At 41.8% G+C, this 21,886-nt stretch overlaps 1 protein-coding gene across 18 annotated transcripts in view; it reads right to left on the bottom strand.

The window, feature by feature from the left end:
* The window catches only part of Ncapg2 (non-SMC condensin II complex, subunit G2), a 77,200-nt gene that overhangs the window by 20,644 nt on the left and 34,670 nt on the right, over nt 1–21,886 (bottom strand). For 17 of the 18 annotated variants that reach the window (XM_063262159.1, XM_063262158.1, XM_063262156.1 and 14 more), the window contains 9 exons: nt 18,590–18,660; nt 10,333–10,486; nt 10,047–10,220; nt 9,223–9,333; nt 8,998–9,138; nt 8,517–8,616; nt 4,911–5,098; nt 3,666–3,806; nt 226–329 (listed from right to left, as the gene is read on the bottom strand). In XM_063262159.1, coding sequence (XP_063118229.1) covers nt 226–329; nt 3,666–3,806; nt 4,911–5,098; nt 8,517–8,616; nt 8,998–9,138; nt 9,223–9,333; nt 10,047–10,220; nt 10,333–10,486; nt 18,590–18,660 — 1,184 coding nt within the window. Of the gene's footprint in view, nt 1–225; nt 330–3,665; nt 3,807–4,910; nt 5,099–8,516; nt 8,617–8,997; nt 9,139–9,222; nt 9,334–10,046; nt 10,221–10,332; nt 10,487–18,589; nt 18,661–21,886 lie in introns of those variants that run through there. The other variant, XR_010052125.1, reaches the window with a different exon arrangement.

The raw sequence follows: 21,886 nt of genomic DNA, 5'->3' as shown, positions 1-21,886 counted from the left end.
TATGTAAGTGACTGTAACAGTTTATAGAAAGTCAGGGTCATCTTTACAAAAGTTTAGTGTTAACATTTTCCATCACTCATAAAATGAAGAAAAATTCGATGGAATGTTTTTCTCAAGGGTGTAAAAAATACCTTTGAAAGCCTGAGAGTGTAAGATAATAAAGCGGAGGCACTGGAAACAATTACAGAAAGGGCTGTGCCAAGATCAGAGAGAGAAGACAATTACCTGACCACATCCGAAGACTTCATTATTACTCCCATTAAACTCCTTGAAAATGGAGGAAGGTCAGCAAGACATTGTGGTGAAGTCAGCTCTTCTATATCAGAAACCTAGAAATGTTTCAGATCAGTATATCATAAATGATCTAGAATGACAACTTGGTTCACACTGATTTGGGTTTCTTCTACCTGACAAAAGCATTTCAGAAACTCAAAAGAACAAGCTTTATTCACTACAGTTAGTTATGAATGTGGCATTATTTCACCCAAGGACATAGAAATAAAGGATATATCAATCACTTGGCAAGCCCTTTATCAAATGGCCTTTATCTAACTTGGTATCATCTTCTATAAACAATACACTTTATGCTAAGCCACTTTAACCAGTTCTCCTTCTCAGCCCAGATTAGAATTTCAGTCTCAGAATGCTGGTGTTTTGGTCTAAAGTTGCCCTGTGGTACAATGGGCAAGGTAGGGATATACTGTCCAGGCTATGCACTGCAAGATGTGGAACAGCATCCCTGGCCTCTGCTACTTGCTTGACAGAAGATACCTGTAACTAATGGGCTAGGTCCTCATAGGTCACACCCTGGACAACACTACTACCAGTCACATGAGGGTTGACAGGTCATTCACTGTTGAGTAAATTCCTCATGGAAACAGTTCCTGAAGTAATTTGTAGTTCCCACTCCCAGAGGAGGCTTGTGTCTGTTTTCTCCTGTAATAGCTGCAGTATGAACATCTCGCCTTATTTCTTCCTCCCTGTCTTTTGCCTAAGTCTTGCTGTCTTGGGCACATTACATTAAATGATAAGGTTTAGCATCCACCAACCTAAGTGTTGAGAATACATTTATGATACACTGAAAGCACTACTGAGTGAAATAAAGGTAATTTAAAATACAATAACACGTTTAGCCTATGTCAAAATAAAACACCTGACTACAGCAAAGATTCAAGGAAGCTCTAATAAGAAGACTATTACTAGGAGAGTCTTACGAAGTATAAGGTAAGGTGAATTCATTAAGGCACTGTGATGAACCCCAAGACCAGTAGTCCTCAACCTTCCTATAGCTGCTTACAGTTCCTCATGTTGCGGTAACCCCCCAATCAAAAAAAAAATTACTTTCATTGCTACTTCATAACTATAATTTTGCCACTGTTATGAATCATAATGTAAATAACTGTGTTTTCCAATGGTCTTAGGTGACCCCAGTGAAAGAAAGGGTCACTCAACACTCCCAAAGGAATTGTGGCCCACAGGTTGAGAAATAATATTCTAGAGAAACCAAGTAAAAGCCAATCCACAGAAAAGATAAAATGTAGCAATAGAAAAAGCTAGGCATGGTGGCTAATGCCTGTGAGCCAGTACTGCGGAGGCTGAGGCAGGGGTTTATCAAGAGTTCACAGCCAGGATGACCTAAGGTGTGAGTCCCTGTCTTGAATGCTGATGTAATTAAGCTCAACAGATAAACTATAAGCATCCAAATGAAGACACTAGTCAGAGTGAATTTTACAAACTAATTATACGGTATACTCACAACACCTTAACTATGAAGACAGGTCAGAAGTAAAATCTAAAAACAGAGTTCCTATACAAACAAGAAGCATGAGAAGACTAGATTGGCTACAAAACTAACAAAGCAGACTTTGTGAAGCATTATGGAAAACACATTTTCTTAAAGGAGTCAAAAATAGGACATAAAAAGAAACTGTATTCTTTAATGTGTATACCAACCAACCAGGAAGATCCCCAAAGGAAAACTGAAAAGAAAATAAATTAAAAAACAAAACAATCTGCAGTCAAGGAGAGGCCTTCAGAAGACCTGCCAGTCACCAGTGAGTACTCTTGGAAGGGGCAGAGCAGCGCACGTCTAACTAGGAAAGGACACGATCAGCTGCTGCTCTACTTGGCTCACACAGCACAGGGCAGTACAAACAAAATGAGCGAACTGGGCCGAGCCAGGCAGTTCAGGGTCCAGGTCCGTGCAAAGGCCACTAATTCTTTGTAACTTTAGCTGTGCAGCCTTCTGAAGCTAAGTCCTAATCCTAGATTTACTCAGATAACTATAAATTCTAATATATGTTTTAAAACTTGATTAACATCACATTGACATTTTATACAACAAAATTTGTAAGATTAAAATAATCTTTTTGGATTGAAGAAATAGCTCAGTGGTTAGGAGCACTAGTTCCTCCTGCAGAGGACCTAGGTTTGGCTCTTAGCATCATCGTGCTGCTTCAGAAATCATCTGTTGGGGTTGGGAATTTAGCTCAGTAGTGGAGCGCTTGCCTAGCAAGCACAAGGCCCTGGGTTCGGTCCTCAGCTCCGGAAAAAAATAAATAAATAAAATAAAAAATCATCTGTTAACTCCAGTTCCAATGAATCTGATGCCTTCTTTTACCCTCCACAGGCACCAGGCATGTACACACATACATATAAGCAAACACTCACAGACATAAAAACAGAGTAATTTGTATTTAATCATGCTGTATGCTGACATTTTGGCAAGTATTCTGGCAATGCCCCAGAGCTTTATGCCGATGTGCTAGCATCTGTGCAAGCATACTCAGGGAGTGGCGCAATGAGAATCTGCATCTTCATTTCTCAGAATACCCATGGTCAAGCAGTACATGACCATCTCTAAGTACATGCATTCAGTGAGTTAGTTCATTCTCCTCCAAGTCACTACATATGTACATGTGGCGCATCTCAGAGCCCAAGAAGATAAAGACCATACCGCATGCTCTCTATGGTATTCAATCACTTTCTGTGTTAGCTCAAACGATTCCCTGATCAGATCAATCTTTAACCAAAAAGGTTAAATCTGTGTAAATAAGAGTCTTCCATTCACCTTGAACTATGCTAGGAAAACAGATTTCAAAACTTCAAGTTTCTGGAGCTAGAGGGATGGCTTGACTGCTAAGAGAGCTTGTTGTTTTTACAGAATAACACAGGCTTAGGCCCCAGAACCCCAAAAGCACTGACAACAACCTGTATATCCAGTTGTAGAGTATCTGATATCCTCTATGGTCTCTGTGACCACCAGGTATGCATATGAGACACATAAACACATGTGGGTAAAACATCCATACATAATATTCAAGCTTCCTTTGGAGTGAAAAGAAAAAAAGACATGCAGAGATGTAAACCACTGTATACCAATTCAGTCCAGAGTAGTCCTGAACTGTCAGCCCAACTCTCCCTGAGAAACTATGAACTCACTCAAAAGTCTGAGACCCAGCATGATGTCCACATCTTGGAGCCAGACGCATCTCAGTCAGGAGGGACAGTACCCTTAGCATGTGCTCCACAGCTGCCATGTGGATGACAGACAGCCAACGAGCTGAATGGCAAGGAACAGTTCTCACTAAAACTGGAAACACCTAACCAAGTCCTGTAAGCAGAACAGTGAAGAAAACAACAGTGTCACACTGGATAACACTCACCTTCTGTAGCTGGTGACTTATCTCAACCACTGGTGCAGCGATCAGAGTAGAAAGCACAGCGTGATGCACTGCAGTGTCCTGGTGCCAGGACTGGATAGTGGTGATAAATTCATGAAGAGGGGTCTGAACAGAATGAAAGAGCTGCAAGAAATCACATCAGTCACTGTCAGGAGAGCTAAGACTCAGAAAGGAGGAAAGAAAACAAGTACCAGAGATGTGGCTCGCATCTGTATAAACGCAAATCAGGGGGGGTGAGGCAGGAGGACGGAGATGAGTGTGAGGCCAACCTGAGCTACACTGTGAATTCTAGGTCAACCTAAGCTACAGAGTAAGATATTGCCCCCCCGCCCCAAAATAATAATAACAATGGCTGCTGGGTACAGTGGTATATGCCTTGGGAGGCAGAGGCAGGTTGACTTCTGTGATTACAAGGCCAGCCTGCTCTACACAGTGAGTTCAAGGACAGCCAGAGCTCCACAAAGAAAGAACCTCTCTCAAAAACAACAAAGATAAAATAAAACAAACCAATAATATAAAAAAAATATCAACAGTGAAGAGGGAGGGATGACAGGAAAAAGGCAATAATATTAAAATAAAATTATCAGCTTGGGCAGTGCATTCTGAAAAACACTACTCAGTGGACAATGGGAGACTTGGCAGGGACACTGGGCTAAACCACATAAACAATGTGTCAGCAATGTTCACGTCTTTCCATCAGCTAAGGCTAGAATAAAATTGAAACTCTTTAGTATTTCATAAACATTTAAACATTTCTTAAATTATAACAATAACAGTTTACTGATAGAAAAATAACAATATAATTTATTCAGGAACTGGCTTTGTACTGTTTTAAGGATAGGTCTATTCCTTTGATATTTTAGGACCTGCCTCTTCAGTCACCTCAGTCTATGAGCTTTCCACCATCAACAGAAAGCCACGGTCCTTTCAGGATGTTTCTAAAGGAGACATGACAGGTGGCGGGAGTTAGCATTCTCCCAGGCGGTCACTGTTTCTGTTCAAATGCTCATCTTCACAGATACGTTCTATTTGGACCTCGATCCCCAGCCCTAGAGCGTGGATCTGCAGGCTTCGCTTCAGGGTTGGCATCACCACACTCAACGACCTCAGCAGGCAGCACAGGGAGAGTCAGCGCATGCAGCCAGTCTCCACACATTTTACCCTGCCACCCGAAGAATTCCCACCCCACCCCTCCTCTTCCCCCGCTGGCCCGTTCTAGCACAATACCTGCAGACTTTCCTCAGGCTGCTTCCTGAAGACACAGGCAACACATTCCAACATCTTCTGAAACACCTCCTGGACTAAGTCAAACAGCACTGTGACCTTCTCATCTGAATCTGTTCTGTAAATCATGGAGTTCCCAGCTATCTCCTTCAGAATGCCAAGAAGTAATGAAACATAAAAAAATTCCTTCACTAAAAAGAAAAGAAACATTAATTACCTAAACACATGATTTAGCTGCAATTGCTCAATGCTTGTACATGGTTGTAATGGAAGAATCTATTACTACCAAGTGAGCACGAAGCACCTTGTCAGATCGATCCAAACTACAACCCAACACATAAAAACCTGTTCCCCAACAGCTACAGTATAGCTGATTCTGTCAGTAAACCAAGAACTTTGGTTCTTAAGAACTGCATGTGAAAAACTGGCAGTGTGACTCCTATGACACATGATTTAGAAAACACAGACTTACTCTTATATTAACACCTAGGTGAAAACCCAGAAAGGACAACTCATGTGAGGCTATCATTTGATAACCTCAGAGATTTCTGATACTTGGTAGTAATTGGTTTCCTTTGTTTTTGGTTTTTTTTTTTTCAACTACCTCCTACTGGGTATATTATTTAGAAAATTAATTCTGTGTATGAGCCCAATAACACTATTATTCCATTTACCTTTCTAATCAATCTTTCCAGTAAAAGCTACAAAAACAGAGACCGTGGTCTGCCCCCAGTAAGCCTCAAGGGCACCCTGTATCACCCTGTCCCACCCTAACACATGGCTCAGGTGCTGCTTCACCTTTAACTTTTGGGTACGGACAGCAAGCATCCTGGCAGAACCCATGGTACAAGCTACACTGAAATAAAACGAGCATGCAATAAGCACACACTCACAGAAGCCTATTGTCCAGGTGACCAGAAGGACACCAGAGAATGGGTCTGGATAAGAAGGGTAAAACCATCCACCTACAAAATGGACTAAGGATGCAGCAAGCTGCCATAGACCATAACCAACTATACCCCAAACCTTCCTGCCTAAGGAAGAGACTTTGTATCCCAGAGGCTCTCTATGAATCCTCTCCAGGGCTAAGACTGCCAGAATCAATAAGCAGCTGCATAAAATCACTAAACCACCAGAGAAACTTTCAAGGATCTACTACTCTCACTCATAGGAGGGTGGAAGAACTCAACTCCTCATATACATTGATCATGTGGAACATCTACTGACGGGACAGGTGATGAACTCTTTAAACCAGGATACTGCGCACCAAGGCCCAGACAGGTGTTTTGAGGTGGAAAGATGCACCCCTAATCTGGGCCACATGTTCTGCTATGTAAAGCCTATATAAAGGACATGGAAGAAGGAAGCTTGCTTTCTCTTTGCCTGCTTGCTCTCTCTTGCCTTGCTAGCACAGCTACAGCAAAAAAGGTCCTCTCCAGGGCAGAGCTCAAAGCCAGAAAACAAGGAGAAAACAGGAAACTGAAGCAGTGCTGGCTCCACGGCCCTTCACTACGCTCATCTTTAGGTTGCCAAGCACCTGCCAACGAACTAACAGCTCGTTATCTCAGCAAGGATGGAAAGCCTCAGAGACAGCCTCACACGCTGGCTGCAGGCAACGGCATGTACGTGGCAGCCTTGGTCACTGAGGTGCTCGAGTCCCAGACACATTACGTCATCAGTGGTCTTCTTCTTTCATTTAAGATGGAAGCCCTACATTTCTTATAGTCGTTACTTTTAAAAATTAAACATTACTTTTTTTTTTCCTTTTCTTTTTTTCGGAGCTGGGGACCGAACCCAGGGCCTTGCACCTGCTAGGCAAGCGCTCTACCACTGAGCTAAATCCCCAGCCCCTAAACATTACTTAACTGGGCTTTTATTTTTCAGTAAAGTATCTTTTCCCACAGCCCTATTTTGTTGTTGCCTGATTTTCGACAATCCGTACGCTGTATTATAGTGGGAGCACCTGAAGTTTGTGAGCTGAGACCCCTAATTTACTTGGTTTACATACCTGGCCACCCAACTGTGTCCTGGAAATGGCTTCTTTAGAATATGCATTTGAATTTATAAAGAATACCCTACCTGGGTGTAATTAATATTGACATAAAGTGGTGGTTTAAAAGAGAATGGTGCCCAGTTGGCAGAAGTGTTTGAGAAGGGTTAGAAAATGTCACTGTGTTGGAGGAGGTGTGTCATTTGGGACAGGCTTTGAGGTTTCAAACCCATGCCATTCCCAGTGAGAGCCTCTTTTTTGAATAGCTATGTCTCAGGATGTAAGCTCTCAGCTATTACTCCAGCTCATGCTTGCCTGCTTGCTGCCACACTCCCTACCATGAAAGACAGGGACTCACTTCCCCAGTAAACTCTGTTTTCTACAAATTGCCTTGATCATGGTGTCTTTATCAGAGCAATAGAAAAGTAACTAAGACATATAACTAATTTCTGAAAATGGCTTCTTTATTTTGCCTCTTTCAAGCAGAGCAAGAAGTTCAAAACAAAGTAGACTCTAGGTCTTACCTCCCTAAATTGCTGGATTCAGGTTTAGCTCTGACCTGATCTAAAGGGATTGGGCACCACCATGTGATAAAAATGGACTCACTGGACAGCAAAAATCTGGTTAGCTCTACAATACTACTCTTATACATAATTAAAAATAGATTCAGCCCTTAGGCAGAACAATTCCTAAATGATGCATGAAGTGATGACTGAATTTTGATTATTTCAATTAATAATTTTATATAGAATGTAGTTTTTACTATAGAGTTGATTAAAAAGAGCTGTGCAAGAAATAATCCTACAACTTTAGAATTTGTAAACTGATACAGTATCTTGCTATACTTGAAGCTGCCAACTAGTGTTCAGAAGCAAAGGGAGAGTAGGCCACTCAGGCCGGCCTGAAAGGATCTAAGCTACAAGGATGAGGACAAACTACATGACACACATCACTTGACTACAATGGCTAACTTCACCCAGTTAAATGTGTTAAACAGAATTCAATGAAGGACGGCTTCTCTCGTTAAACTACTAGACTTTAAAAAAATGAATAAGGATGGCTTCTCTCACTAAATTACTAGACTTTTAAAAATGAAAATTTCAAATGTGAAAAGACATCTGCACAGAGCTCAGTAACTGGGATGTGTAGTAAAAACCACTAACAGTCCATACCACAGAGGATGACTGGGGCCTTGGGAAGATGCAAGGGCATAGCTCAATAGGACTCTTCTTGTCATACTCTGTGTCAGAGGCATCCCTAGTTCTGGTCCCAGGTGTACCACACTCCTGGTCACATCACTCACAACACTTCTTCTGGGAGGGTCGCTACATAGATGCCAGGTGAAGTCTGCCCACCAACAAGGCAGATCCAGGGTGCAGAACCCCAAGGACCCTGTCAGAAACTGGATGGGTGTGCCTGACATCAGAAGCATCTCTAAAACTGCTAGCTGCATTAGATAATAAACAACTGTTCTGGCAAAAGCCAGTGTGTGTTACTTGGAACATATGTCAGTTGCTTGGAAGCCAGATTCTGATCTACAGAGGGAGGGAATGAGGGACCAGCTATAAATACTTATTGCTTTCAAACATTCCTTTAATGAATGGATAATGCTAGGGTACCTGTTTTCATTATTCCAAAACTCCGCTGTAGAAGCTGCACCTGAAATTTAGGATCTCCAAGTCCCACCATGACAGCATCTTTACACACAGCCAGGTAAGTCTGTAAGACATTCATGGGTCCATCAACAACAAAAACCATTCAACAAGGAAGGCAGACAAGCCCAAAAAAACCTCTCCAGGATGTGATGTACAAATATTACAGCCAGATGTCTACAACTATACTGCTAGAGGAATTTCCATAAATACGTATTTTCATTATTTCTGTAAGAACGCTAGAGACAGTGTATGCAACCTACCTAATGCTCGTCCATGTGCAACATGGTATACTGAACTGAAATTATGTAGGTTGTGTTTTGTATAAAGAAATGCCATTGTCGGTATTATAGGCAATACAAGATCTAAAACTACTTTACAACAAAATAAGTCATCTTGAAAATAGAGCAAAAGGTCAAGAGAAGAGCTTTATATCTCAGCTGCTGACCTGGATTATCTGTTGATAAACATCCCTCTGAAGCTTCAGATACTCCTCTTCTTGGTCTTCAAGAAGAGGTAAAACTTTGTTTTCTAACCAAGACCCAGTGTCACTCAGGATGGACAGATGAATTTTCTCTTCTGAGCAGAACTGTCCAACACAACAAGGAAGCTAATGAATAACAAGAGCAGCTTTGACACATGATGCTTAGACCACAAAAACGAGACAGCATACCTTGTACTGAAGATGGACGCTCATCCTACAGTACAGACCAAAGGCATGCAGGGCAGTGGCTTTGTTAAGGGGATTCCCACTTGGAGACTGAAGCAATGATTCCAGATCTGCCTGTAAAGTACAAGCGAGGGCCACACTGAGTGACATGTGACTACATCAAAACGAGGTGGAAAGTGCCTGATTCACAGACACACAAGAAGGTTAGCAGCAGTGCAGCTCGGGCTACCATGCTTGCACCTAGCACTACCTGCTGAATGTTAGAAGCACACAACATAGTTGGCAGGTGCACAGGGCCACAGGACCACTGCCCACAAGTACCACAATTCATTTCCTAGAGCAGGCTCTGCTGAACCACCATCCTGGGCGGTAGCAATAAGAACTGTTCAGTGGAGAATTATACAGGAGGTGGCCAGGGTTGCAACACAGGAAAAAAAAGGATTCCAAAGGGCACTTGGGAACAATGAATTCATGTCATGTCACATAATTTTCCAAGATTCCTAGAAAACACAGCTTAAGACTTAAGAGACCTAGTACTTCCTCACTGAGCACTGTCCAGGACAGCCTATTCTGAGACAAGAGGAGATGAACTGGTGCCCTGACACACCGTGGAGAAATGTGAGCTCTGAACACTGCTTGTAATGAGACAGGTCCTGGAAATGGCTCTGCTCCTGGCCTCACCTGTACACTTCAGCATGCTCCAGATGCTCATTCTAAATTCCTTTCCAGCTTGCAAACATTAGTGCACCAGAACATGAAAACACTATCATACTACATCACTGTTACTACTATATGAAGTCACTTTAACTTCCAAGATAAGTAGTTACCTTGGATCCCTCAAGTGCTTTTAAAAGCTGGTTCAGTTTCTTCTGAGGTGCAGAGAGCAGACACTCTCGATTCTTTGGATGGGTTAGCAAGTACTCCATGTACAACAATGCTAACTTAGGCTTCACTGAGCACATGTCATTGATTTGCACTTTTCGTTTAGAGGCCAAATTACTCTGAAGGAAAGCAGTGAAACAAAGAGGCAATTAGAGCTTGTGTTCCCAGAACATTGTACGGTTTCCAGATGCCCTTGTTCTTCACATTCCAGGGGCATGGCTGCATACAAACCTTGGCTTGCGGTGGCACTGTAGGCAGCCAGTCCACAATGAGCTCCAGGACATGCCCCACTTGCCCCCAGGAACAGAGACAATCGAGCAAGGTACAGTAGCTCCTGCCTGTAACACTCTCCTCCTGATTTCTCAGAGCAGAAATCACACCACAGCTGAAAATGTGAAGAACAGAAAGCATGGTTAAAATCTCTACAGAAAGCACCCACTTTCACACAGGTGAAGGAAACCAAGACATAACTTGACTGTATCTAGGGAACATAAGCCTCACAGTTACTCTGGTACTTGTTCTACCATGAAACCCTCAACAGTGCACTGCGCAAAAGGACATGACCCATACTTCAGCCTCCTGTTTCTAGCACCAGCTGTCTTCCTGAGGTCCTAATTTAAGGCATTATTTTTTCCCTTTTTTCTTTTCATATATTTCAATCATAATTTTCCCTCCCCCAACTCCTCCTAGATCCTTCTCATCTAACACACACACACAAAGAAAAAACACAAAATTAAAAACCCAAATATCCAAGCAAAATATAGGACAATATCATTATATAGGTGTAAGCAGGTACAAGATAGAATGAGGCTTGTCACTGGACAAGAAGGAAGGATGGGTGGGAGAAAAGGTTTAGAGAGGAAAAGAGACTGGAGAGAGAGAAGCAGCAGCCAAGAGCACATGGAGATGGATGTTAAGATTTCTCTCTGCTCATGTACAGGTTGTTATGAATATTCTTTTTTTTTTCAGTTACTACTGTACTTTATTGTGTTCAACCAAATCACCATGTTACAAAAATAGCAAGCTGCCATAATAAAAAATAAGGCTCCTCTATCTAGCACCAGATAGCATCATTTTACTTTCAAGCCTAGAAATTGCACACTTGTATATAAACCAACCGAAGATGAGGATTGAGAGTTCATCTTGGTGGATTTTTCCTTTGATGAATATGAAGTGTCCTTCCTTATCTTTTTTGATGACTTTTAATTGAAAATTGATTTTATTTGATATTAGAATGGCTACTCCAGCTTGCTTCTTCTGACCATTTGCTTGGAAAGTTGTTTTCCAGCCTTTCACTCTGAGGTAGTGTCTGTCTTTGTCTCAGGTGTGTTTCCTGTAGGCAGCAGAATGCAGGGTCCTCATTGCGTATCCAGTTTGTTAATCTATGTCTTTTTATTGGGGAGTTGAGGCCATTGATGTTGAGAGATATTAAGGAATAGTGATTATTGCTTCCTGTTATATTCATATTTGGATGTGAGGTTATGTTTGTGTGCTTTTCTTCTCTTTGTTTTGTTGCCAAGATGATTAGTTTCTTGCTTCTTCTAGAGTATAGCTTGCCTCCTTATGTTGGGCTTTACCCTTTATTATCCTTTGTAGTGCTGGATTTGTAGAAAGATATTGTGTAAATTTGGTTTTGTCATGGAATATCTTGGTTTCTCCATCTATGTTAACTGAGAGTTTTGCTGGATACAGTAACCTGGGCTGGCATTTGTGTTCTCTTAGGGTCTGTATGACATCTGTCCAGGATCTTCTGGCCTTCATAGTTTCTGGCGAGAAGTCTGGTGTGATTCTGATAGGTCTGCCTTTATATGTTACTTGACCTTTTTCCCTTACTGCTTTTAATATTCTTTCTTTATTTTGTGCGTTTGGTGTTTTGACAATTATGTGACGGGAGGTGTTTCTTTTCTGGTCCAATCTATTTGGAGTTCTGTAGGCTTCTTGTATGCCTATGGGTATCTCTTTTTTTAGGTTAGGGAAGTTTTCTTCTATGATTTTGTTGAAGATATTTACTGGTCCTTTGAGCTGGGAGTCTTCACTCTCTTCTATACCTATTATCCTTAGGTTTGATCTTCTCATTGAGTCCTGGATTTCCTGTATGTTTTGGACCAGTAGCTTTTTCTGCTTTACATTATCTTTGACAGTTGAGTCATTGATTTCTATGGAATCTTCTGCTCCTGAGATTCTCTCTTCCATCTCTTGTATTCTGTTGGTGAAGCTTGTATCTACAGCTCCTTGTCTTTTCTTCTGATTTTCTATGTCCAGGGTTGTTTCCATGTGTTCTTTCTTGATTGCTTCTATTTCCATTTTTAATTCCTTCAACGGTTTGATTGTGTTTTCCTGGAATTCTTTCAGGGATTTTTGCGATTCCTCTCTGTAGGCTTCTACTTGTTCTCTAAGGGAGTTCTTTATGTCTTTCTTGAAGTCCTCCAGCATCATGATCAAATATGATTTTGAAACTAGATCTTGCTTTTCTGGTGTGTTTGGATATTCCGTGTTTGTTTTGGTGGGAGAATTGGGCTCCGATGATGCCATGTAGTCTTGGTTTCTGTTGCTTGGGTTCCTGCGCTTGCCTCTCACCATCAGATTATCTCTAGTGTTACTTTGTTCTGCTATTTCTGACCGTGGCTAGACTGTCCTATAAGCCTGTGTGTCAGGAGTGCTGTAGACCTGTTTTCCTGCTTTCTTTCAGCCTGTTATGGGGACAGAGTGTTCTGCTTTCGGGCGTGTAGTTTTTCCTCTCTACAGGTCTTCAGCTGTTCCTGTGGGCCTGTGTCTTGAGTTCACCAGGCAGGTTTCCTGCAGGGGAAAAGTTGGTCCCACTTGTGGTTCCAAGGCTCAAGTTTGCTCGTGGGGTACTGCCTAAGTCCTCTCCGCTGTGGCAGCAACCGGGAAGATCTGCGCCGCTCTTTCCGGGAGCCTCCGCACACCAGGGCTCCAGATGACACCTGGTGTTCTCCTCTGGCGTCTGGACGTGCACAGAGTGCAGCCTCCCCTGGTCTCCCAGGCGTGTCTGCCTCTCTGAAGGTTCAGCTCTCCCTCCCACGGGATTTGGGTGCAGAGAACTGTTTATCCGGTCTGTTTCCTTCAGGTTCCGGCGGTGTCTCAGGCGCAGGGGTCCTGCCGCTCCTGGGCCCTCCCCCACGGGAACCCAGAGGCCCCACACAGTTGCCTCTTGGGCCAGGGATGTGGGCAGGGGTGGGCAGTGTTGGTGGTCTCCTCTCCGCTCTGCAGCCTCAGGAGTGCCCACCTGATCAGGCGGTGAGGTCTCTCTCCCACGGGGTTTGGGAGCAGAGAGCTGCTGCGGTGTGAATATTCTTAAGGGATGGATGTGTTCAGGGCTTTGTATGTCTAGATGAGCAAATTATATCTTATCAATTGGATCAGAGGTTATTGTGTTGTGTGTCCTTTCATGTGGCAATTTAAGTTCAAAAGAGTGTGTGGTGGCTAGACAAGCTAGCCCGCCACGAAATTGAGATATGTATGCCTGGCACGGTGGCAACCTGCCTTGGGAACTAGATAGGTAGAAAGATTGTTGCCAGGCTCAGAGTAGCCACTGGCAGTGTGATATGGGATGGAGCAAAGCGGGTGAGATGCTTTGCTGACTGAGATGACAACATCCAACGGATGTCTTAGAGCACCAAGGTGCCATATCTAGTGCTGGGATAAAAGACGGCATTTTTTTTTCATAATTTTAAAGCAACAGCAAAAGACCAATAAAACAAAAAATAAGCCATTAGTTTTGTAATGCCACAAACATTCATTTTGGAGGCTGGCGAACTAGCTCAGCAGGGTAAGAGTGTCTTGCCTCTAAGCCTGGTGACCTGAGTTTGACTCCCAGAATCTACAAAGAGAATGAACTCTCAAAAGTTGTCCTCCAGCCTCTACACACTTTGTGGTGTACGTTTGTGGGTACATACACATACATACAAACAAATTACATGTAAAATAAATTTTAGAAAACACTTTTTTTCTTTTGACTGTAAATAAAACCAAGTAAGTTTTACTCATAAGCAGCAAGCTCCAGGACTACACTACCTAGTAAAACACAGTGGGAACTGGAGAGATGGATGGCTCAGTTGTTAAAATCACTTGAGGCTCTTGTACAGGACTCAGGTTCAATCCCTAACACCCACATGGTGGGTCACAACCTACAACTCTAGTTCCAGAGGATCCAACAACTTCTGACCTCCACAGGTTCCTGCACACAGATAACACACACACACTCAGTACACAGACACACATAAAGAAGTTTTTAAATAGCATGTGAATAGAAGCAAATAGATCAAAGGCCTGATAGCAAGAGGCCAGGCCCAGTGTTTGCTCGCCGCCACACAAAAAGGTTGAGACAAACTACATAAAGAGAACCAGAGAAGTGGATTTCAACAGCTTAATTTTTTAAAATTTTTAATTAATGGCAAATCACATGATGGTTCACGCATGGGATCTTAAACAAAAGAAAAACACAGGGGAGTCTCTGCTCACAGACTTTAGGTCCCCTGCTATGAAAACAAACAGGCTGCTTCAGGTAAAAGAGCTGAGAGTACGGCTTAATTCAAAGGCTGGTTTATTTGCTTTTAGAATAGATTTATATAGAGTTTGTCAAATCACATGAGGAATTTTACCTACAATTGGAACTAAGGTAGAAAAAAATAAAAGTCTATAGCACCAGACATATATAAAAGTTGCTAGTGAGTGGACGTCTGAGGCTCCAGGTAGAGAGTGTAACAGACAGATGGTATAAAGATATAACACACTAATAAGTCTTACAGAGACTCATATTCTCTAACATGAGCTCCACGGGAATTTTGGGTTAAACTCCTGGTTTGACAAGCTGCCTGCTTCTTGTTGCAGGTATTGATAGAAATGTGATTAAATTGTTTTTATGGTTAGAAGGAGAAAATATAGATTTTGCTGAGTCAGATAGGAAATTTTGCCCACAATTCACAACTAGTATAGGGAAAAATGGAAGTCTGTAGCACCAGGTAGAGTGCATAACAGACGTATGCTACAGAAGTAGTCAGTGAGTGGAAGACTGACGCTCCAGGTAGAGAGCATAACAGATAAATGGTATATTTTGGTCTGCAGGAGGCTCATATTCTTTCTAACATAGGCTCCACAGGAATTTTGGGTTGATTTCCTGGCATGACAGATTAGAGAAGCCTAGAATATAAGTGTTGTTTAGTTTACTTCATTTATTTTAAATTGTTTTAATTTTCAAAATGGATTTTGAGTTTTATGATTATTCCTCTGGGAGAGAATACAAGATACAAGCTTTTCTGGTTGCTGACTAACGGATATGCTGATTTAGGAAAAAAGGTTTGTCTTTTCGTTTTTAGAAAAGGTGATTGGGCTCTGGACATCATCCAGAGCTATATGGATCAGATTTGATAGAAGGAGGCCTCCTGAAGAACTAGATTCAAGAAAATAAAACAAGAACAAAATTTCGTCATAACGAGTCTGCACACCCTACACAGACTGATACAATCCACACCAACATCTTGATGACACTGAAACTCTGTTCTGAGATTTATATATTACAGAATGCACAGCTTTTATGAATTTCAGCACCAAACATGCTGAACTGACCTAATTGAACTCCCAATCTCAGGGACTTTCAGCCAGATCCGGTCAGGACAGACATCAGAGACTACAACAATCGTTGGGTGGCCTTCTTAAGGCCAAACAACTCCATTTCCCCTAACCCCACCCTTCAAGATATCCCAATGCCCATATTCAAAGCCTGAAGAAGTTATGAAGAGTCATCGACCCAATGTCCTGGACTTAGGATGCTGAGGGTAGTTTAGTTGTTCTGAAGTTGTCTTCTGGGAAATTTAGAAATGGACATAATTTAACAGGGAGAAATTAGCTAAAATTGATTGTACAGCCATACTCTCATTTGGTAGGAATCCTTATATTTGTTGCAAAGTTAAAGTTGTAACTTCTTATATTGGTACAGAATTTATTTGATATAAATTTAAAGTTTTCATTGGTACAGATTTCTTATTGATATAAAATTGGAATTAACAGTTACTTTCATACAGGCATTGTGCCTATACAACACATTTAAGAATACAAGGCTTGGGCTGGAGAGATGGCTCAGCGGTTAAGAGCACCCGACTGCTCTTCCAGAGGTCATGAGTTCAATTCCCAGCAACCACATGGTGGCTCACAACCATCTGTAAAGAGATCCGATGCCCTCTTCTGGTGTATCTGAAGACAGCTACAGTGTACTTATATATAATAAATAAATAAATCTTTAAAAAAAAAAAAAAAAAAAGAATACAAGGCTTAGGGATTTAGCTCAATGGTAGAGCGCTTGCCTAGCAAGCGCAAGGCCCTGGGTTCAGTCCCCAGCTCCGAAAAAAAGAAAAAAGAAAAAAAAAAAGAATACAAGGCTTAGGCCCAGCCCTATAACTGCTATTATATACTGAGCTGAGATGATTTAACATGTGAGTTAAAGGCCAGATAGCAAATTCATGGCTCTGAGATTACTGTTAGGGTGTTTTCTTGATAATTTATTAGAAATAGCTAAGAGTAGCTAATGGACAACTGTCCAGATTACTTTACATTGATAGATGGTTTTCAAAAAAGTCAGAAATCTACAAAATATGACATTTAATGTTATTTATCCTTTTGTTGTTGAGATATATCTGCTCCCTGCAGCTCCCCTTTTGTGGTTTCAAAGAAGAAATTGAGCGTCTCTACCTCCAAGTGAAGTAATACATTTTGTAATACTAGGTAGCTACTGGGCAGAAATTGCCTATCTGTTACATCTACAAACAAATTACTGTCCAGAAAAGGACACGCAGAATAGTCGACTGATAATCTCTGCCAAGTCAGAATTATCAGTCCTTCAAAACTCTGTGTTACAAAGGTCTGTGAGATGATACTGGGCCAAAGGCTAAAGACCGATGCTCTGATATGTGCTAACAGGGGACAGAATAAGTAGACAGTTATCTCTTCAACTTGTCTCAGTTCATAAAGCCATTTTAGGCTTCCCATATTTTCCCATATTGGTTGTTCCCAGATTTCTGACAGGGATGAAGACTAATTATAGTCTCATAGCCTACCCAGGCTATTTAACATTGGGAATACTTATTTAATTGGATAGTTTTCACATAGTATACAAGCTAGCCACGACATAGCACATAGATTTTAAGCCTTTCTTAAGCTAAGATAGATAACAGAATGCACTATTTAATGACAAAATGATAGACTGGGTGTTAAGTGTATTTTATACTTTGTAAATTACAAAATGGTAATAGTTGTGCTCAGCTTACATTTGAGAGAAAAGTTCTCTTTTTAATTAGACAGAAAGGGTGAATTATAGTTGATATCTATATGCAGGTAAGCGCAGGCACAAGATAAGGCAAGTCCTGTGACTGGGCAGTAAAAAAGTAAGGAGAGACAGAGTTTTTCTAGGGCAGGAGAGAGGAGAAAGAGGGAGAAGAACTAAGATGGGAGAGAAGGAGAACGATCCAGATCTGTGTGGCCTTAAATGGCCATGGACAGTTACGAATACTTCGTATTTTTATAGGACAGTTTGTCTTATCTAGGTGGGCAGTTTACATCATTATCAATTGGTTATGAGTATACTGTGCAGATATTTTGTGGAATGAGAATTTAAGATATAAACCTGATTGCTAAATTACAAGCTTATTGAGTTTTGATTTTAACGGGTTACTGGGACTATAACCACAGGCGGCAGATGCTGGGAATGTGGGCAGAGCCTGCAACAAGAGAGTTGCAAGAAGGCGGTCTCTGTATGGAACCAGAGTGGCAGCAACCTGCCTTGGGAACTAGATGGATAGTGAGGTTGCTCCAGGGCCAGAACGTGGCCAGCAACAAGCTGGGATGGAAATTGGAAACTTAGGGAGTTGGGTTGAGATGCTTTGTTGATTAAGATGAAAATACCCTGCAGATGCCATGTGGCCCGACAGTGCCAGCAATAGCGTGGGTTGGGAAATTCCTTTTATAATATTTACTGCTACATATATGGTTGGTTGTCTGCATGTTTATCTGTACACCACATGCATGCTGGTGCCCGAGGAGAGAAGAGAGCATCAAATTACTTGAAACTGGATCAGAGATACCGTGTGTGTGATGGAAACTGAAGCCAAGTCCTCTGAAAGAGCAGTCAGTACTCTTAACCACTGAGCCATCTCTCTAGCCCTCAACAGCTTACTTTACCTTCCTCTTAACAACGCTACCATGTACTCAGTATTCTGACATTCTTGTTCACACGTGTATTCATAGCACAGTCAACAGTGACCTCTGACTCTAGAGATAACCACTCTGAACACTAGAATATGCCCAGACATCAGGTGAAGTCATAATCGAGGTCCTCATGGTCTCTCTTTAACAACTCCAGAGCCTACTGAAATAAGATACTATCTTTCTATACAACAGCATGGGAGGCAGAAGGAGAACATAGAGTAGGTGACAGCAAACCCCAGTGAGGACAGACTCTTGAGCTGTGGCAACATACCTGAACACAGGGACAGCAGAGGCTGGCAAGAAGGACATTAGCATGAACAAAGGGATCTTGCAGCGCTCATCCTGGGAACACAAAAAGAAACATCAGGCTAATGCAAGATGTGACAATAGGATATTTTTCCTAATAACCTATTTCCACAGTACTCCATTAATTCTTTTACTGCCTAGAAAAAAAATCAAATCTAAAGATGCACCTGGTGTTTGAGGACAGTATACTTCACTCAATTATCCTGACATTTCTACACCACCTTTACTACTAAGCAAACACAAACTGAAGCCAGCACAGTCATGGAGCTGTATGTACTTCAGAACACTTCAGATGACAGGGAAAGTTGACCAATTACTTACCTGAACAACACTCTTGAGAAGACTATGCTATTCAGATAGTATTATACAAGATGAATCAGACAATGTTATTTTAGGGAATGCACATGCTTTGTAGATGCAAAATAAATTTCAGTCTAACTGGAGCCTACACCTAAGAGCTTGAATCAATTAATGCAGAGGAAAGGGCCTAAATGTAGTCAGTTTCCTCCTCCTAAAATGCAGAGTGCTATTAGAGATTGAATGAACCAAACCACAAGAAAACCGGCACAGTGAAACCTAAAGTGTATTAAGTGCAACAAACTGTAGCTTAATTAGTATTATTACTGCAACAGTAAAGTAAACTGAGCAGACTTTAATTGCTCAAATTCCATCAGGACCACCACATAAGGGACAGTGGCCAAGGTCCTTGACATTCAAGTTTTAAGGCTGGAGTTAGGATTCCCAAAACCCACACAAATTCTGAGTGGTTGGGGCAGCTTATCTGTAATTTCAGTGCTCAGAAAGTAGAGACAAGGGGTCCCAAAAGCAAGGTGGCTAGCTAAACTAGCTGTATTGATGAGTTCTAGGTTGAACTTAAAAGACCATCCCTCAATGAATAAGCAAGTGAATAACTTTGTCCATCCTACACACACACACACACACAGAGAGAGAGAGAGAGAGAGAGAGAGAGAGAGAGAGAGAGAGAGAGAGACCAAAACACAACATAATTCTTTGCTAAGAGAATGAGGTTCCCAAAGGGGGAAATTTTTTTCCTAAAAATAAAATAAATACAAAAAAAGAGAGTAAAATTAAAGTGTGATGTATTATTTACCTGCATTCAATTAACTATCTCCCAATAATGCCCGTAGTTGCTCAGTTTAACCATCCCATCAAATTACACACACTGCAAAACATGCCAGGAAAGGTATAAAATTTTTCATCTGCCAAGTAAAAGTATCTTTTTGTGCACATTTTACAAAAGTAAACAGGGAGAATATTGAGGGTAGAAAGGTTTAGTGGATGGGAGAAGGGACAAGATGGAGAAGAGAGTTAACTAAAACCAAGACTGTATTAAAAATCCTTATAGAAACCTACTTTGTAAACTAATGAAAAATAGGTTTCTTTTTGAATGGTGACTGAATAGAAGTACTCGCATGGGTGGCTAATGTTACTCCTGGAAAACACAAGCTATTAAATGAAAACCCTACTGCCAGGCATGGGATTCCTCTGAATTGTTGATAAGGGAGGTCCCAGAATGAACTAAAATAACACGTGCTTTCTCCAGTGTTCTTAGTTGCCTCCTGAACATACATGTTAAGATCTAATTGTGGGGGCACTTCTGAGGCTGCAGAGCGGAAGAGACCACCAACACTGCTCACCCCTGCCCACATCCCTGGCCCAAGAGGAAACTGTATAAGGCCTCTGGGCTCCCGTGGGGGAGGGCCCAGGAGCGGCAGGACCCCTGTGCCTGAGACACCACCAGAACCAGAAGGAAACAGACCGGATAAACAGTTCTCTGCACCCAAATCCCGTGGGAGGGAGAGCTGAACCTTCAGAGAGGCAGACAAGCCTGGGAAACCAGAAGAGACTGCTCTCTGCACACACATCTCGGACGCCAGAGGATAAAGCCAAAGACCATCTGGAACCCTGGTGCACTGAAGCTCCCGGAAACGGCGACACAGGTCTTCCTGGTTGCTGCCGCTGCGGAGAGCCCGTGGGTAGCACCCCACGAGCGAACTTGAGCCTCGGGACCACAGGTAAGACCAACTTTTCTGCTGCAAGAAAGCTGCCTGGTGAACTCAAGACACAGGCCCACAGGAACAGCTGAAGACCTGTAGAGAGGAAAAACTACACGCCCGAAAGCAGAACACTCTGTCCCCATAACTGACTGAAAGAGAGGAAAACAGGTCTACAGCACTCCTGACACACAGGCTTATAGGACAGTCTAGCCACTGTCAGAAATAGCAGAACAAAGTAACACTAGAGATAATCTGATGGCGAGAGGCAAGCGCAGGAACCCAAGCAACAGAAACCAAGACTACATGGCACCATCAGAGCCCAATTCTCCCATCACAACAAACATGGAATATCCAAACACACCAGAAAAGCAAGATCTAGTTCCAAAATCATTTTTGATCATGACGATGGAGGACTTCAAGAAACACGTGAAGAACTCCCTTAGAGAACAAGTAGAAGCCTACAGAGAGGAATCGCAAAAATGCCTGAAAGAATCGCAAAAATCCCTGAAAGAATTCCAGGAAAACATAAATAAACAAGTAGAAGCCCATAGAGAGGAGACACAAAAATCCCTGAAAGAATTCCAGGAAAACATAAATAAACAAGTAGAAGCCCATAGAGAGGAGACACAAAAATCCCTGAAAGAATTCCAGGAAAACACAATCAAACAGTTGAAGGAATTAAAAATGGAAATAGAAGCAATCAAGAAAGAACACATGGAAACAACCCTGGATATAGAAAACCAAAAGAAGAGACAAGGAGTTGTAGATACAAGCTTCACCAACAGAATACAAGAGATGGAAGAGAGAATCTCAGGAGCAGAAGATTCCATAGAAATCAATGACTCAACTGTCAAAGATAATGTAAAGCAGAAAAAGCTACTGGTCCAAAACATACAGGAAATCCAGGACTCAATGAGAAGATCAAACCTAAGGATAATAGGTATAGAAGAGAGTGAAGACTCCCAGCTCAAAGGACCAGTAAATATCTTCAACAAAATCATAGAAGAAAACTTCCCTAACCTAAAAAAAGAGATACCCATAGACATACAAGAAGCCTACAGAACTCCAAATAGATTGGACCAGAAAAGAAACACCTCCCGTCACATAATTGTCAAAACACCAAACGCACAAAATAAAGAAAGAATATTAAAAGCAGTAAGGGAAAAAGGTCAAGTAACATATAAAGGGAGACCTATCAGAATCACACCAGACTTCTCGCCAGAAACTATGAAGGCCAGAAGATC

The sequence above is a fragment of the Rattus norvegicus genome, chromosome 6 (genome assembly GCF_036323735.1).
Source record: "Rattus norvegicus strain BN/NHsdMcwi chromosome 6, GRCr8, whole genome shotgun sequence".
Taxonomy (NCBI): Eukaryota; Metazoa; Chordata; class Mammalia; order Rodentia; family Muridae; genus Rattus; species Rattus norvegicus.
This window is presented reverse-complemented; position numbering and strand designations above follow the sequence as displayed.